The 18,482-nt window shown below is 41.2% G+C and overlaps 1 protein-coding gene across 4 annotated transcripts in view; it reads right to left on the minus strand.

The window, feature by feature from the left end:
- Lmbr1 (limb development membrane protein 1) overlaps nucleotides 1-18,482 on the minus strand; it is a 175,947-nt gene that overhangs the window by 107,031 nt on the left and 50,434 nt on the right. For all 4 annotated transcript variants that reach the window (XR_005973313.1, XR_005973315.1, XR_005973314.1 and 1 more), the window contains one exon: nucleotides 12,563-12,666. Coding sequence is in view for 1 of the 4 variants with exons in the window: in XM_041640646.1 (XP_041496580.1) it covers nucleotides 12,563-12,666 (104 nt within the window). In the remaining 3 variants the exon portion in view is untranslated. The remainder of the gene's footprint in view (nucleotides 1-12,562; nucleotides 12,667-18,482) is intronic.

Here is an 18,482-nt window from a genome sequence, read left to right on the forward strand (position 1 = left end):
CCCAGCTGCCTGGCTAGCTTATACCCGAAATAACCACATGGAAATTGTATTAATTAAACTACTGCCTGGCCATTAGCTCTAATTTCTTATTGGCCAACTCTCACATCTTGATTCAACCCATTTCTAACAATCTGTATGTCACCACATGGTCGTGGCTTACGGGGAAAGATTCAGCATGTCTGACCTGGTGGCTGGCACCATGGCGGCTCTCCCTGCCTCTGCTTTCTTCCTCCCAGAATTCTGTTCTGTCTATTCTGCCCACCTAATTTTCTGCCCTATCAAAAAGCCAAGGCAGTCTCTTTATTTAACCAATGAAAGTAACACATAAACAGAAGACCCTCCTACACCACAATAATTCTGATACCTCAAAGAAGTTCTAAAAATGTAAGCCTTAGGGTCTCGAGAGATTCTCAGCTATTGAAAGCAATTGCAGCTCTTGCAGAGGACCCTGATTTGGTTCCCAGCAGCCACATGGTTGGTCACAATCATTCCTAACATCAGTTCCAGGGCATATGGCACCTTCTTCTGGCTTCTTTGGGCACTGGGCACACATGTGATACATACACAAACAAACATGCAAGTAAAACACTCATACACATAAAACAGAATAATTCTTTTTTAAATGTAAGCCTTTCATAAATCTATGATCAAATTAGCTGCTTAGAGAATTTAAGACTCATTATTATATAATGAAAACATTAGCAGCTAATCCCAGTTAGAATTTAAAAAGTATAAATATTTAAACCTACTGTTACAAAATAACCAAGAAAAAAAATGGGAATTGTTTTCACAAAAGTGATCATTTTAATATATTTATTTTAATGTTTTGATCATAAATATACCCCCTTTTTCAATTTTTGCCTAATGATCTCATTTCACCCACTAAAAAGATGCATTTACATGTAGAATTTACATGTCTGCTCCTTAAAATTCATCTCCCCTGTATCTCCCTAAGACTAGAATTTCTCTTCTCTTTAATTGAAGGTGTGCACAGCAGTCTGTCTGAAGCACTATCGCTGTCAGCGACTAGAGTAGTTCCCCACAACCTGAAACACCACTTGAACTAAGCTGGCCGTCACTTACACTTCTATCCCTGGTCTACAAACTCCATCAACGGGCTGTCAATTAATACGCCGCACCACGTTTCAGCCAGCCGATTTCAGCTGTGTAGATTCAGAGAGACACTGCCAAACATTTCATAGACTTTGCAAATTATTACCAGAGCAACACACTGAAAAATCATTTTATAGGCAAGTAAATATAAGCTTAAATGCCAAATAGACACAAGATCTACAACTTAAGCTGTGTGGTACATGGTGAGCACTATCTAGGGTCCTGTAACTAAGAAGTCTCCAGCAGCATTAAATCTGACATCTAACTTCACTCTCAAATAAAATTCATTTTAACCCAAAAGTAAAGTTTTTTATCCCCCCCCCCAAAATGGGGGGAAACTTCTAATTAGCAATGATTATTTCTATAAAATTGTTTTATGAATATAAAGATTGGGACTGTGGTAATTAAAAGCATATTACTTTCAAATGTGAAGCTGGTAGCCTTTTATTTCTTCCCTAACAGGGCTCTTCTCTTCATTTAACAGAGGGCTGAACTATGAGACACTCTGAGGCATTAGTTAATTTAATCATCCTATAAAATAAAGTATAAGGTTTGGTTCCCTATGAAAGCAGCACAACCTGCACTTTTCTAAGTAAAACACATAACTCAAGAGACAGATAAACAAAAGTGCCCCATGACAATACAATGTAACTTTTTTTTAAACCTGGCCTCATCTTCATACCTTTTATGCCAAGCTAAGCTAGTACTTGTAATCCTGTGTTAGCTGCCCAAGTGCTGGAATTACAGGTGTGTGCCTCTCTGACTCAACACAATGCACCTTCATATTGTGCTGTGATGTAAAAAGTAACCCCATACACAATACACAACCCTGACGTCTCATTAGCAACTCCACATACTAGACACATATGAGCACTGAGTATATAACTGTGCTCCCAGCACATCTTGGGTATGTTACTAACACAGGTGAGAGCAGCAAGCTTCACAGAAAGTCTGAGAAATACGTCTGAGGCATAGTAGATAAGGAGAGTCTAGACTTGAGTCCGGAAACCTACTTTTATTCAAATAAAGAGAATCTACCCTTAAATGTAGGAATCCCTTATTTTTTTATAGATGCAGAGAAAAATTAAAGAAATCAAAGCACTATAATGCCTGAGAGCTGAGTGGTGTTAAGAAAACAATGTCGTCAACAAAACCAGACACTGTAGCTAAAGACGTAATTAGCTCCTTCAAACAGGCAAGGATACAAAGAACGGTGGCAACACAATGTTAGGAGCTAAATGAATTTTAAGTCAAAGTCTTTATAAATTTGAACAATTGTTATAATTAAATGCCTTATTATTTTCCTCACAATGACTTCCTCTGAGTTCCTGTGTGCACCTTCAGATATGGAAAGCTCAAGAGACTGGCACTGCCACCTTTCACAGAACAGCGCTCCTCTGTTTTGAAAACAGCTGATCCTGTCCTTACTATTTCTGGGAAGAAACCAGTGCTCCCTAGTGGGGGAAGGCAAAGAGTTCTGATTAATACATGACTACATCTTTTTCTTGCAGGTGTTGGGAGAATCAAATTAACACATAGCAACAGTTAGTGAGATATGACTTCATTTTCTGTAATAAACGCCAAGATCAAAACATGCCCAAGTCAAATTTCCTTGCAAGGTTCCCAGCAGGAGCCTTCCTCTTGTCTATGATTTCCTCTCACCCAGCAGAACCAGGTTGAGTATGCGCATTTGCCACTAACACTAAGCAGCACTTCCTTAATCGCTCATTTCCAACAATTTATGGATCATCAGTGGCAAAAAAAACGAGCAAAAATAATGAAAGAATGCAATGAAAGCTCACGGAGTCCCAGGCTGGCTTCCTACTCACTTCTCTTTAAGATGGAGGCCTGAGACAAATTAGCCACTGAGGGGAAAAGTCATCTGGTCATAAAATACAGTACAAGGTCACTTTTATGTAAGTTTGCCAAAAGCGACATAAACCAGGGCACTCTCAAACTGTGACACAGGACAGAAACATATTAAAACGATCTCCGTTCCTCCTCTATTGTGCTGCCATGTTGCTTGGCTTTATGGACAGCCCGAGCCCAGCACAGAGAGCTTCGCCTCCACCTGGCCAGTGCAACTAATTAAGAGAGGAAGTGACCTCAGATTTTGTGCGTTTTACTTTTATTATGAAAGCACTTTGTTTGAAGTTACAGGAGCTAACCTCTTAATCCTACAGATCATGTGCGAGGTTCTGGACACTCTAGGATGGCTGGATGGTTTGGATAATTGGTCAGGATGTTGCTGTCGTTATGTTAAGTTTTATGCCAGGACTTCTAATCAAAGATAGGCATTAAAGGGCAATATAAATCTGCTACCAGAAAAGTCCTGGGCTTATGAATTAATCTGTCATTATATTTACATTATACTTACAAAACAATCCTATGGTGAGATCTTTTCTTCACTTTAAGTTAATTTTGTCTTTATAAGGTTTTAATTCAAAATATAATGGTAACATACAAAATAAATCAGATACACTCCTCTCATTTCAACACTAATCAGTGTGTTAACCTCTGGAGTTCATTATAAACCAGAAAACATCACCTGGAGTTACTGCCAATAACCAAGCTGTCTTTTCTAAGCAGGAGAAGAAGAAAACACTGTACCACTGTCCAAAGGCGATAGTCACAGCAGTGTGGTCTGCCCCAAGATGATTCCAATCCCTAAGACCCCAATGACTCTCTCATACCAATGAATGTCTGAGGTCACAACAAATTCAACATGGACATTTCTATCAGAGTTGTATTAAGGTCCAAGCACAGAATCAGTTCAAACACATGTGACCCAATCAATGCCAGAGGCAATGCAAGTGAGTGACTGCAAAACAGTCACTGCAGGAAGAAGTTAGAGCCCTCAGATAAAAGCAGCCTTCTTATAAAAAGAAAAAGAAAAAAGAAAGAAAGAAAAAAAACACTTTCTAAAACTATGTTCTCTTAGACTTGAGAATTCATAAAAGAAACAGTGAGGAGATGGCCCTCATAAAACAGCAACTCACCCCAGTGTAAGAAGACAGAAGAAAGGCTACTTACAGCCCTTAGAGGATATGGCCAGCTCCCCAGGCCTAACGTGTCCTGTTTGAATTAACACAGCTGTTTAATTAAAAACTAAGTGAAGAATTCTGCTTCATTGGATTTTCAACTCAAGCTCTGCATCCATCCTGTAGCCAGTGGCCAATTTCCGCATCTCTGCACAAAATGCAAGGAGCTGTTTTAAAATCGATTGCCCAGGGGAATCCATGGATGCATGGGGGGCCATGTGCCATTTAGAGAATATACCAGATGTACACTCAGTAAAACAGCCCAGGAGGGTGGCCACCAGGGATAGGGAAATGGAACTAGCCAGACTGTAAGTTTGTCATGGCTCAAATCACTGGGTACATTCACACTCAGAAGGCTTCTACCCTCTCTCCAGTACCAGTCAGAAACAGATATGCCCAATGAAGTCAATTAGCAAACGGTTGTACAGGACCATACATGACTGCATGTATTCATCAGCCGGCTTTGTAAACACTTTGATGACTGTGGTCAATGATAGCATGAACAGCAGCCTTGTAGTGAAGTTCACTGTTCTGATGTAGCCTCATATATAAAGATGGATGCTGTTTGAGAAACACTGAGGACCTGTGCCAAATGTCACACTAGATTTCAAGACACTACAGGGATATTTATTGCACAATGCCAACAATCTTTGTAGCTTTTCTGTAACTGATTTTTTTTTTTTTTTGGTTTTTCGAAACAGGGTTTCTCTGTGGTTTTGGAGCCTGTCCTGAAACTAGCTCTTGTAGACCAGGCTGGTCTCGAACTCACAGAGATCCGCCTGCCTCTGCCTCCCGAGTGCTGGGATTAAAGGCGTGCGCCACCACGGCCCGGCTCTGTAACTGATTTTTAAACTGAAAAAAATACATAGGCACTTTATAATAGCATTGTTCACTTAATCTGAAAACTTTCTAAACATGTCTACGAGGCTCTGTAATACACCTTACCTTCCAGTAGCTTTTTGTCAAGGGAGACTACTCCTAACGCTAAAACTGACTCGCTTTGCTTCTACTCTCTCTACTTCAAAGTGTAGAGCATAATGTGGAACGTTAGACCACCTGACAATGCGTCACTGCTTACGACAGGCACACTCATTAGTTGAGTGCATTTACAGACGACGTGCCTCTTAATTAAATCACTGTGCTAAGTACAACAGCACATTGAGGGTCTAGAGGGCTGGCCATGTCCTTTCAGGGCCTTTCATCTCTCTTTATTTTTAATTGAATTTATCTATTTGCTTGTTTGTCAGGGGGCACCTGTGCCACAGGACACATGCCGGGGTCAAAGGACAACTTGCAGCAGTCAGTCCTCTCCTTCTTCCGCATGTTCAGGCCTGGGGACTGAACTCAGGTCATCAGTCTTGGCAGCAGACACCTTTACTCGCTGAATCATCTTGCCAGCCCCCATCTATCTTCTGACTATGGTGTAAGTTGCCATTTTCTTAGGGCCATTTCCTCACTATTCCCCTTACAAATATTTAGGTTTAAGAAAATATAAATGGTTTTGAAAAAGTGAAAAAGGAAAAAATTATATAAGTTCTAGTCTGTGTGCCTTTCCATAAATTACCTCATTTAGTCACCAAAATGATACAGTAAAGCCAGATGTAGTGACACAAGCCTTTAATCACAACACTCAGAAGGTAGAGGCAGTAGCTCTCTGAGCTCCAGGTCAGTCAAGGCTACATAGTGGGACCCTGTTTCAAAAACAAACAAAATAATACAGTAGAGTAAATATTACTGTGCCAACTACATAGGAGAATCTACAGTTCAGGTGAAGTAACTCAGTCAGAGTCTGATATTAACATCTAATACACCCTCAAACCCCCTTCTCCTTGGTGTGCCAGCTTGCCAGATCTCCTGAACATCATTTACTCTCCCTACTCCACCTCCAAGCCACGGCCATCTCTTTCCATCCTCAGCATTAAGAAACAAATTGTTAATATTGGTTTCTGTAACACCTATTCATCCCCTAGCTTCCTAGCATCCCTAGTCAGATCAATGAAAGTCACTCCAGCCTCTTCCTGCTGGTCTCTTCTGCTGGTCTCTTCCTGTTGACCTCTACCTGCTGGTCTCTTCTGCTGGTCTCTTCCTGTTGACCTCTACTTGCTGGTCTCTTCTGCTGATCTCTTCCTGCTGGTCTCTATCTGCTGGTCTCTACCTGCTGGTCTCTACCTCATGGCCTCTACCTGCTGGTCTCTACCTACTGGTCTCTACCTGCTGGCCTCTACCTGCTGGTCTCTTCCTGATGGTCTCTTCCCGCTGGTCTCTACCTGCTGGTCTCTACCTGCTGGCCTCTACCTGCTGGTCTCTTCCTGATGGTTTCTACCTGCTGGTCTCTACCTGCTGGTCTCTTCCCGCTGTTCTCTACCTGCTGATCTCTTCCTGATGGTTTCTACCTGCTGGTCTCTACCTGCTGGTCTCTTCCTGATGGTTTCTACCTGCTGATCTCTTCCTGCTGATCTCTTCCTGCTGGTCTCTACCTGCTGGCCTCTACCAGCTGGTCTCTTTTCTTAAATCCCTTGTGGCTAGCAATCAGCTTATTTGATGGAACTAATTGCATTGTTCAAACATTCAACACCTCCCTTCATTCAACACTTCAGTGCTACCAAAGATGAGGAAAGGCACGGTGACCCTTGAAGGGTTTTGAGATACAAACATGGTTAAATATGTATTTAGGACAAGTATTTCTTTAGCCATCCATAGAAAAATTAGAAATATCCAGTTTTGCCAGCACCATTTGTTGAAGATGCTTTCTTTCTTCCATTGTATACTTTTAGCTCCTTTGTCAAAAATCAGGTGTTCATAGGTTTGTGGGTTAATATCTAGGTCTTCTATTCAATTCCATTGGTCGACTTTTCTGTTTTTATGCTAGTACCAAGCTGTTTTCATTACTGTAGCTCTGTAATAGAGTTTGAAGTTGGGAATGGTAATGCCTCCAGAAGTTCCTTTATTGTATAAGATTTTTTTTGGCTATCCTGGGTTTTTTTGTTTTTCCAAATAAAGTTGATTATTGTTCTCTCAAGGTCTGTGAAGAATTTTGTAGGGATTTAAATGAGGATTGCGTTGAATTTATAGATTGCCTTTGGTGGAATTGCCATCTTTACTATGTTGATCCTACCCATCCAAGAGCATGGGAGGTCTTTCCATTTTCTGGTGTCCTCTTCAATTTCTTTCACTCTGAAAATCAGTGTAGCGGTTTCTCAGGAAATTCGGGATCAACCTACCCCAAGATCCAGCAATACCACTCTTGGGAATATACCCAAGAGATGCCCTATCATACTACAAAAGCATTTGTTCAACTATGTTCATAGCAGCATTATTTGTAATAGCCAGAACCTGGAAACAACCTAGATGCCCCTCAATGGAAGAATGGATAAAGAAAGTGTGGAATATATACGCATTAGAGTACTACTCAGCGGTAAAAAACAATGACATCTTGAATTTTGCATGCAAATGGATGGAAATAGAGAACACTATCCTGAGCGCGGTAACCCAGACCCAAAAAGATGAATATGGTATGTACTCACTCATTAGTGGATTCTAGCCATAAACAAAGGACATTGAGCCTATAGTTGGTGATCTTATAGAAGCTAATTAAGAAGGTGAACCCAAAGGGGAAAAAATGTAGTTATCCTCCTGGATATTGGAAGTATATAAGATTTCCAGGCAAAAATTGAGAGCTTGGGGGTGGGGGGGGGACGGGGAAAAGGGGAGATGGGGAGAGAGAAGGGAGATGTGGATAGAGAAGGGGAGGATGGGGAGAACTTGGGGGAATGGGACAGTTGGGATGTAAGAGGAGTGGATATGGGAGCAGGGAAGTATATATCTTAATTAAGGGAGCCATTTGAGGGTTGGCAAGAGACTGGACTCTAGAGGGGTTCCCAGGTGTCCAAGGAGATGTCCCCAGCTTGTTCCTTGAGCAGCTGAGGAGAGGGCACCTGAAATGGCCCTATACTATAGCCACTCTGATGAATATCTTGCATATCACCATAGAACCTTCATCTGGCGGTGGACGGAGACAGAGACAGAGACCCACATTGGAGCCCAATGGTCCAAATGAGGAGCAGAAGGACAGAGAACATGAGCAAGGAAGTCAGGACTGCAAGGGATGCGCCCACCCACTATGATGGTGGAGCTGATCTAATGGGAACTCACCAAGGCCAGCTGGACTGGGACTGATGGAGCATGTGATCAAACTGGACTCTCTGAACGTGGCTGACAATGAGTGCTGACTGAGAAGCCAAGGACAATGGCATTGGGTTTTGATTCTATTCCATGTACTGGCTTTGTGGGAACCTAGTCTGTTTGGATGCTCACCTTCCTAGACCTGGATGGAGGAGGGAGCTCCTTGGACTTAACACAGGGCAGGGAACCCTGACTGCTCTTTGGACTGGAGAGAGAGAGGGAAGGAGAATGGGGAGAGGTGGAGGGAAAGAGGATGAGGGGAGGAGGTGAAAATTTGTAATAATAATAATAATAAAAGAAAAAATTAGAAATAAAAATAATTAACAGCAAAATCTGTGCAAATGTGGATATGAGACATCATGCTTGTCTCTTGGATCCCTGTTCAGGTGGTTCTTCTCGCTGATGTGAGGTCTAAGACAGTGGTTCTTAACCTGTCATTTGTGACCCCTTTGGGGGTCAAATAAGCCTTTCACAGGGGTCACCTAAGACCATGTAAAAACACAGGCATTTATATTACAAGCCATAACAGTAGCAAAATTATAGTTATGAAGTAGCAAGGAAATAATTTATGGTTGGGGTCACCACAACAATGAGGAATTATATTAAAGGGTCACAGCATTAGGAAAGTTGAGAACCACTGGTCTAAGGAGGAGCACAAGAGGTGATGTTTCTGGCTTTTGCCAACAGGTCTTAATTCCAGAGGCTGTTGTTAATTAAGCCTCACAAGATGTAGCTGAGTCCCTTTCCTGGCTGGTAAGTGCAGACAGGGCAGAGGCAAGGACTGTCCAAATCACAGGCTGCCTTAAGTCATGACCTACCTAGTTAACAACTACATCTTCATAAGGAGTGTGAACTGAGCGGATATTCCTGGAACACCAAACAAGAGCAGCAGTAAAGCAACAGTTAAACCTGTTGCTTGTACTTAGTTATAGCTAGCACACAGGCTGGATTAGGAAGAGGAGGAACTGTGCAGACAGCAGCAGGTGGTTTTGTGAGTCTATGCATCTATGCCTACACACCTGTGCACTGCTGCCTGCATGGCCCCCTCCCCAGCAGTGCTTGGCACTGAGTGGCACATGTGTTCCAGGGTACTCCTTCCCTTGACGACAAAAGAGAAACACTGAAATGCAGACTTATCACTACACTTTAAAAAAATGGTAGGTACAAAACCCAAAAAGACTACAAGACAAGTCTTGAAAGTCATTCTTACCAGCCCTGCTCATCCTCCAGACTCAGCTCATCTAGCTGGCCTCCTCCTCTGTGCTTGCCCCAAGATCAAGGCACCACTTCTGTTAGTGGGTCCCACAGTTCCTCAGTACATGTCAAACTATGGCTTATTTGTGTGCATTGCTGATTACCCCCCACTGTCTGTCCCTTGAGTGCAGAGTCTAAGTTCTACATGAGCAGCCCCAGCAAGCTCCTTTAAGGGCACAGTAACTCATACTTAGAGCTGCTTACTAAATTTTTGATGAACAGATATCTAGGAAAAACTCTAGCTCCAAACTTCCACAAAAACTGACATCTGAAGAGTCTCCAGCAGCCTCCTCCTCAGGCTGTCCATTTTCTGGAGTACTCTGTAAGGCTGGATATTCTACACTTATTCTAGAAGCCGTCTGGCCTCGGTTTTCAGGGGAAGCCTCCCCTTTCTTCACACCCTGACAGCACAGCTCCTCTGCTGTCAGCATTTCTTGGTCCTCTTGTCTTCCCTTCCCACATTCTGCCCTTAGCCATCTCCTTGTGCTTTCCAGTGTGGGACTTTGGGAATGTCAGATGTCATATCACTGCTATTTTATACATGAGGTCTTTAGATGATTTAATAGTATTTAATATTTTTGGACCTCAGTTTTAGCTATATACAGGAAGAATTTGAACTAATTCAATGATAAGACCTTGCATAATTCCCTCAAGAAACTATAAATAGGAAAGCAGCTTTCTTTCTTTTTGTTTGTTTGTTTGCTTGCTTGCTTATTTGATTGGTTGGTTGGTTGGTTGGTTGGTTTTTTCAAGGCAGGGTTTCTCTTTGTAGCTCTGGCTGTCCTGAAACTCACTCTGTAGACCAGGCTGGCCTAGAACTCAGAGATCCACCTGCCTCTGCCTCAAAGTGATGGAACTAAACACACATGTGCCACCACACCCAGCTCTAGCAGCTTTCTAAATTAAAACCAAGGAATTCTTTCCTATAACATAAAATTTTAATTGCCAATCTTAACACATTAGGATAGAAAATAATTACAACATTTAAAAAAGCCAGCTTTCTCAATTTGGAGCTTGATAGCAAAGCTAATCCATTTTCACCTCAATACATTTGCTAACTAAGAAGTGAGCTGACAGCTTTCAGCTGCAGGGTGTTCACGTCTGAAGTAAGAAGGCCAGTCCACAAAAGCTCTTGGCCTCTCAGGAGTCCTTCCCTGTGTCTCCCAGACTATCAAGTGTTAATCACGCTCATTTGCGAGACCCCACATAAACAACGCTCCTCTGACAGCATAACTAAAACTGAAGCAGCACAGCTGGGGCACATCCCTGGGCAAAGGTGACACACATTCATGAGGCATTCCATACTTTGCAAAGTTATGTGAGGGGGCTGGGGCTGGGGTTCAGTCAGTAAAGGACCTGCCATGTAAGCGTGAGGACCTTAGTTGTAAAAGCTGGTATAGATGTGTCTATCTGTAACTCCAGGGCTAGAGAGGCAGAAACAGGCAGGTCCTTGGAGCTCATTGGCCAACTAGCTGAGCCAAATTTAGTTCTACATTTGCTGTGGAACAATGGTCTGTACCCTGTCACTTATATTTTAAATAAATGCTGATTGGCCAGTAGCCAGGCAGGAAGGTGGGGTGGCCAGGCAGAAAGTAGAAGCGGGGCAACAAGAATTCTGGGAAGAGAGAAGTGCAGTCTTCAGTCATGTCCCAGCCACAGAGGAAGCAAGATAGCAAATGTGGCTGCCTCGCCGAAAAAAGGTACCAAGCCATGTGGCTAACATAGACAAGAATAATGGGCTAATATAAGTTATAAGAGTTAATAAGAAGCCTGAGCTTTGGGCCAATCAGTTTATAATTAATGTAAACCTCTGTGTGATTTCTTTGGGTCTTAATGACTGTGGGAACTGGGCAGGACAGAAAACCTCAGTCAACATAGATTCCTTGAAATTCCTGTCTCAAAAAATTATGGTGAAAGGAAAGGAGAAAGACACCCAATTTTGATCTCTGTCCTCTACATGTACATACACCTGCTCAAACACATGCAAACACACACACATGCACAGATGTCACATACTGAAAAAGGGGGAAACAAGTTATGTGAAATAAAAAGCATTAATCCACGATGTTTACAACTTCCCATGTCAAGTATATGACATGGATAAGCACAATTCACTCCATATATTGCAACAGGAATAGAAGTAAATCAGAAAAGTGTAAGATACCTCAACTCTAATACTAGTTCACTCTTTCAAATGTTTACTTAAATTTGTTCATTATATTTCTAAATTATATTCCAAAGTTTATGGCTGGATACTCTGTATTCAAAGTCAGAGTCAGTCATGCCCCCTATAAAGCCATAGTATGTTTTCAGATGTTCTCAAAAAGCTTCCCCATATGCTCACTCCCAGGTCTTCCATATTCATGGAAGATGAGCCATTCTCAGTACTACGGGGGTCTACCTACTATCGAGCGTTTGATTTTATAATGTGTTACTATTCTGAAAATATGAGATGTAGAATAGCTTTCACATTAAGATGTAGGGGCTGGAGAGAAGGCTCAGCAGTTAAGAGCACTGACTGCTCTTCCAGAGGACCCAGGTTCAAGTCCCAGCAGCCACATGGCGGGTAACAACTGTCTGTAACTTCAAGACCTGACACCCTCACACAGACATACATACAAACAAAAGGCTAATGCATATAAAATAAAAATAAATAAACAATTTTAAAAAAAAAAAGATGTACTTTAAGTGCATCCTATCGGTTCTAAAGTAGATGAGGCCTAGAAAGGCCTAACAGCTTTGCTATCAGGCTATCAGTTTCACAGGAGACACTCCTTCAGGGGGATGTGCACCGTAAATGGACTTCCTGCTGTGTACACAGTAATTCACTGTGCATTGCTTTAATATCTAACAACAATGTGTCAACACGGTTATTTAGTAATTCAACTGCTTGTTTAAATCAACTTCTAGTTTAATATGAGTGATATTTAAGTAGTTATTTAACAAACTTAATCAAAACTCAATTTACTTACCTTTTTCAGGCCCGCAAAACCTTCTGATTCCAGAAAGAAAAAGGCAAAGGGCATCAACACAAACAAACAAAGGTTGGAAAATAAAGACGCGAGATTCCACAAACCTATAAAGATGACAATAAGAGAAAAAAAAGAAAATTGGGTTAGATATCGACATGGCGTTTCAAAGTTCACCAATGCTTGTGATGCTCATCAAGACCTATATTTTAATAATAAAAAGCAATACCTATTTTAAATGACTATCTAAACTTGGCAACTAGAAAAATAATTATATATTTACTTTAAACATTTTTATCTGTGATTTGTACCTACTGGGGAAAGACAATATAGAAACTAGCTACTTTTCCTCACTTCTCCAAGTAAATTACCCAAAGATCTCTTATACACAGAGATCCAAAGAAACAGATCTTTAAACGCATCAGCACTTGAATATTTAAATTACAGCCACTGCATCTGCTTATCATTTAGCAGATACCAGGCCCACACCAAGCATTTCATACACAGCCCATTTAAGCCTCACAAGCCAGCCTAGGGGAAAGCACTTCCTGGACCCCACGAGCCCAGCACTGCTCTAAGGGCCTTGCAGACCTTCTACGAACTCATTTCTAGGCACAGGAGTGCCTGGGCAGGCAGCACTGCAGTGGAGGCCAACACTTGCCAAGCTGCAGAGCATGTGAGTATCAAGGCAGACTACCTGGAATCCTGAAAAACACATCACAGGAGTTCTAAACACAATTCCAAGTGGGAAAGAAAATGTGAGCCAGGTGGGCAGGCTCCCAGAGCCATTTTCCTTTTGTCCACATCATGCCACAATACATAACAGTGAGAATAAGTACATTCAGAAAGTGACGCTTTTAGGCCTGTCACTGACAGAGTATTTGGCCCAACATCTGTTTTTTTACAAGAAAAACACTAAAATTTAAAATTGAGCTTCAAAATGATGGCTGTAATCCTTAAAATTGAGTCAAAGTTAAAAGTTATACCAATGCATTCAGAGCATTGCATACAACTTAAAGTATCAACTCAAACTCCCCACTGCTATGGCATGAGTTAACGTGTGTGCACAGTCACCCTGCTCCTAGGAGAGTGTAGAACATAAGTTGTATCACTTATTATTTATTTTAGTAGATAATTAATAACATCAATTCCTAGTTTCTTATCCAGAAATCTAGATTTAATGTACATATAATACATATTTAATCTTTTCAAGGCCAAAAATAGTTAGAAATAAATGTCTTAATATCTTTTACTTTTCTGAGACCACATCACATTATCCCAAGATGGCCTTGAATTCTTCTTTGTAGCCTAAGACAGTTCTTGATCCTCTTGCCTCCACTTCCTGTGTGCTGGAATTAAAGGCAAGCACCACCACACCTGGTTAATGGTGCTGGGACTTAAGCCCAGGGTCTCATGCATATCAAGCAAGCACTCTACCAACAGAACTACACCCTCAGTTCCTATATTAATATCTTTTAGTGGAAATTTGAACTTTATAAAGCAAAAATTGCTTTAAAATACTTTTATGTGTACTGACCCTTAAAAGAAAAAAAGTTAAGGCCAAACACGCGCACCTCTAGCTCCACATACTAGGGAGGCCAACCATGAAAACTACTAGAGACTACAAGCTCAGGGCCAACATGGATAACTTCAGGGAAATTTACTTTAAAAAAGAAAAAAGGCTTTATTCTTTTCTTTATTGATGAGCACTAATTATAATCAACAGAAGGGTAAATGGAATAAGGGAGAACTAAATGCATACTCCTAAATCCTAAATCGTAGACTTGACTGTAGCAACTTTGCTAGGTTCCAGGTTTGTCACCTGCAGCTCTAATGATATATGCATGGCCATCATTAGCATAATGAAATAAGGCATGGCTGACAGCTGGACCAACGCCTCGAAGAACAAGTACTTCATGCTTTTCTGCTTTTACTAACCATCATTTCCTTAGAGGCAACTAATTTGCAGAACTGTTAGCTCCTGGCATGCTACGTTCACCACTATCTGCCTTTTCCTTTCCTTTCCTATTTCTTCTCCCCTCACCCCACCGAGGTGTATCAACTCCTGGTTTTCATTACTAACAATCTGCATGTGCCTACAGTTTCCCCACCGCTACCTGATCTGAGTAAAGGGTTCAAGGCACAGTTTTCAGGAACTGTATCTGAAGGAAGAATAAATGGGCCTGGATCAAAGCTGTGCTCTCAGGCTCCGTCCATAAACTTTTGTGTGTGGTGTCCGGTTCCTATTTTGGCTGTTCAACATTATTTTCTTTAAGGCTCTCCAGATATAAGAGGAAGGGAAATAATCATAATTCCTATTATGTAAATTATTACATCCTTGAAACACATCTAGTGTTGATATGTAGCTTTCAGTATAGTGGGAAACAGAGAAACAGCAATTCTAAATAACTTGTGTTATAGAAGATGTCATATGTCGAGGATTATATTCAAATTAGAGGAAACAGTTTGTATGTAATTATATGGCACACAGCCCTTTTAGAAACTATTTTTTAAAAAAGAAACCCCCTGTATCTGTTAAGAACCCACTGTAGCAACATGGGGTAACACCTAATCCTTCAACCAGGGCTCCTGTTCTACAATCAACGTCAGGTTCAGAAATGCCAGATCAGGGCTGGAAAGATGGCTCAGCAGTTAAGAGCACTTGCTGTTCTTTCAGAGAATCCAGGTTCAATACCTATCACACACATGGTGGCTCATAACCATCTGTAACTCCAGTTCCAGGGGATCCAATGACCCTCTTCTGGCTTCCATTGGTACCCGCCTCCGTGGGTACCAATGGTGCACAGACAAACAGTTATTTATAACATTTTCTAAGTGTTTAATTTTAAAATTGGTGATAGCTCATTTTTTAAAAATTGTAAAACCAAAAAAAAAAAAAGAAAAGAAAAGAAAAACCAGTTCTGAAGCGATCCAAAGCCAGAAAACAGCTACAGTGCACTACCTGATTTGTTGAGAAACCTCTGGGTAAAATAAATTCAATTTCCTAAACTACTCATATTAATTCCACATATCTGCAATTGTTCTTGTTTATGTACATATGTGTTAGCCTGTATATGTGTACCATATGTATGCAGAAGCCCTCAGAGGCCAAAAGAAGATGTGGGTCCCTGAGTACTTGGTTGTGAGACACCATGCAGATGCTGGGACTCAAACCTGGATCCTCTGACAGAGTAGCAAGTGCTATTAACCATTAAGCTATCTCTCCAGCTCCATATCTGCAATTTTATAATGAGAAATTTCCACATTTAAGCTCTGCAATACATCATATTGCTCTCCATCATTTGAGTCCCCAACTCCATCCTTAGAGTTAAATTTTAATTGTCAATGTAAAATGAAGAAAACCACAATGTATACAAAAAGTAAAACATGTTTATCTTAACAGCCCCACTGAGCAATAACGAATACACAGTGCTCTGGTTCAGGTGCAGTCTGAATGTGCCTCCCCACGTGCCAAAGTCTGGGAAGCCTATAAGAGACAGGCCTCCTGGAAGACGACTAGAGTCTAGAGAGCAATATGAAGGGACTAACACTTTTCTCATGGGATTGTATCCTTGTTCCTACAGAAAGTCACTGTAAGAAGAGGCCACTCCATTAGCATTCTAGGTTCTGCACACAGCCAACTCCTTCTCTGGTGAGTGAGAATCACAAACAGGACCCTCATGAGGAGACCCATATTCCTACACTGCCAGAACGATAAAGCAAACACTTCTGTCCAAAACCCCAACCCCAGATGTTATTACAGCCACATCAGTCCGACTAACACACCAAGTGGACAGCTCTACACCCATACCAGATAATGAGCACACCTACTGCCCAGACACTTCCACAAACCCTCTCTTTATCATCACACTCCCCCATCCCACAGCCAACCACTAATTCTATACGAAAAAAAAAATTGTTTTTTACAATTTTTGTCTAAATGAACCCTGTAGTTTTTGGGTTTTGGTCTGGCTTCTGTGGGCACTGTGATCTGTGCCCATAGCAGTGGCTACAGCAAACCCTTACTGAATTACCCCACCTGTAGACATCATCTGCTGCTCCCACCTTGTGGTTCTTACAAAACTATGCATGTCCAAACTTTGTGATGGACACAGGCTTTCACTTTGGGTGAGTGTACAGCAGAGGATGGCAGAGGATGGGAGCTGTGTGTTTGACATTTCAGGAAACTGTCAAAATATTTCCCAAACTGGTGTGTTTTACATTCCCACCAGCAAAGGAAAATTCTTCACATTCCCTGAAAACAAATCCTTTAACAGGTATCAGATCTGCAGGTGCTCTCTCCCAGTCCATGGGTTGTTTTTCAAATCAAAGAACAGTTTACCAAATTTAAAAGGCCAAATTTATGAACATTTTCTTGATCTTGATCTTGATCTTGATCTTGATCTTGATCTTGATCTTACCTGAGAAACAGTGGTGCAGCCCAGAGTCACAGAGATTCTCCTGTCTGCTTCTGAAATTTTTGTGGTTTTACAATTTACAGTTAAGTTTATGGTTCTTCAAGATAACTTTTTATGTGGAGCCAGGTATCAACTAAAGGCCAAATTTGTCTGTGATTATCCAACTGTTCCAATTCTATTTGTTAAAAACATCCTTTACCTACTAAATTGTATCTCTGTATCTTTGTCAAAAGTCAATCAGCAATACATGTTATGTGCCCTTGGACTCAGTACCCTGCTGGGTTGACCACTGCCCCGTATCTATGCTGCTACCACACTGTCTTGATCATCACAGACTGAAAACCATCCTGAAGTAGGAAGTCCTCCAATGTTGTTCTAGCCATTGAAAATTCGCTGAATTCTCAGCTAAACTTTAAATCCGAGTATCAGTTTCCATCTGTCTTAGCTACAGTTCCTACTGCCATAGAGACACCATGACCACGGCAACACTTACAAAGCAAACATTTAGTTGGGGTGGCAAGCTTACAGGTTCAGAGGTTCAGTACATTATCACCATGGTGGGCAACACAAAGACATGCAGGCAGACAACATGCAGGCAGATGTGGTGCTGAAGCTGAGAGTCCTACATCTTGCAGGCAGCAGGAAGTCAAATGACTGTCGCATGAAGTAAGTGAGCAAAAAAGACCTCAAAGCCTGCCCCCACAGTGACGCACTTTCTCCCTTTGGCAACCATTTTCTTTCAAACCATCTGCCACCCAAAATACTTATTGGGATTTTGACTGGCATTGTGTTGAATCTATAGGTTAATGAGAGGAAGGATTAGCCTTTTAACATTATCATGGACAAAATACAACCAAACTCACAAACTGTAGGCCTAGTCCCTAGTGTAATGACATCTGAAGGCAGAGCTTTGGAGAAGGTATAGTCCCTGTGAGAAAACACGGGGATCTAGAATATCTTAGACATAACAACAAATGGGTGCAAAGGCTCCCTTGGGACAGGGTCTTACGACACTGTCTAATGCCTACTACTGGTATTCATTCTTGGGAAAGACCGCTTAGAAAAGATTGATGTTTTCTATCTTCTTAAGACAAAGAAATGCTTTAAACTGAAAGAATGGCTTATCTGTTTCTAAAGATCACTGCCTCAATAAAATCCTTACACAAAATAGATAAACCACTTGTGAGAATCTAAAAGTAAAATACTTATATTAACTCCAAAAATAGCACAGAAACAGAAATTTGGAGAAGAAAATTATCTCACTCAAAAGCAAATTTATTTTTTGTTCGAAGAATTTCAATGAATCCTCCTCATACACAAGTTCTCGAAGTCGTAATGGCACACCTGAAGCTGAACTGCAGGTCTCCCTTTCGCTCACTGCTCTGTGCCATCTCAAACTTACTGCTGTGGGTGACAAGGGCATCATAAACTTAATTTCATTATTTTTATCTACCAAAGAACATATCAGTTTCATAATATTTTATTCAGGACATATTGAACGATTA

Source organism: Microtus oregoni, unplaced genomic scaffold, assembly GCF_018167655.1.
Source record: "Microtus oregoni isolate MIOR12 unplaced genomic scaffold, Mior012 000064F_ref0000363, whole genome shotgun sequence".
NCBI classification, from domain to species: Eukaryota; Metazoa; Chordata; class Mammalia; order Rodentia; family Cricetidae; genus Microtus; species Microtus oregoni.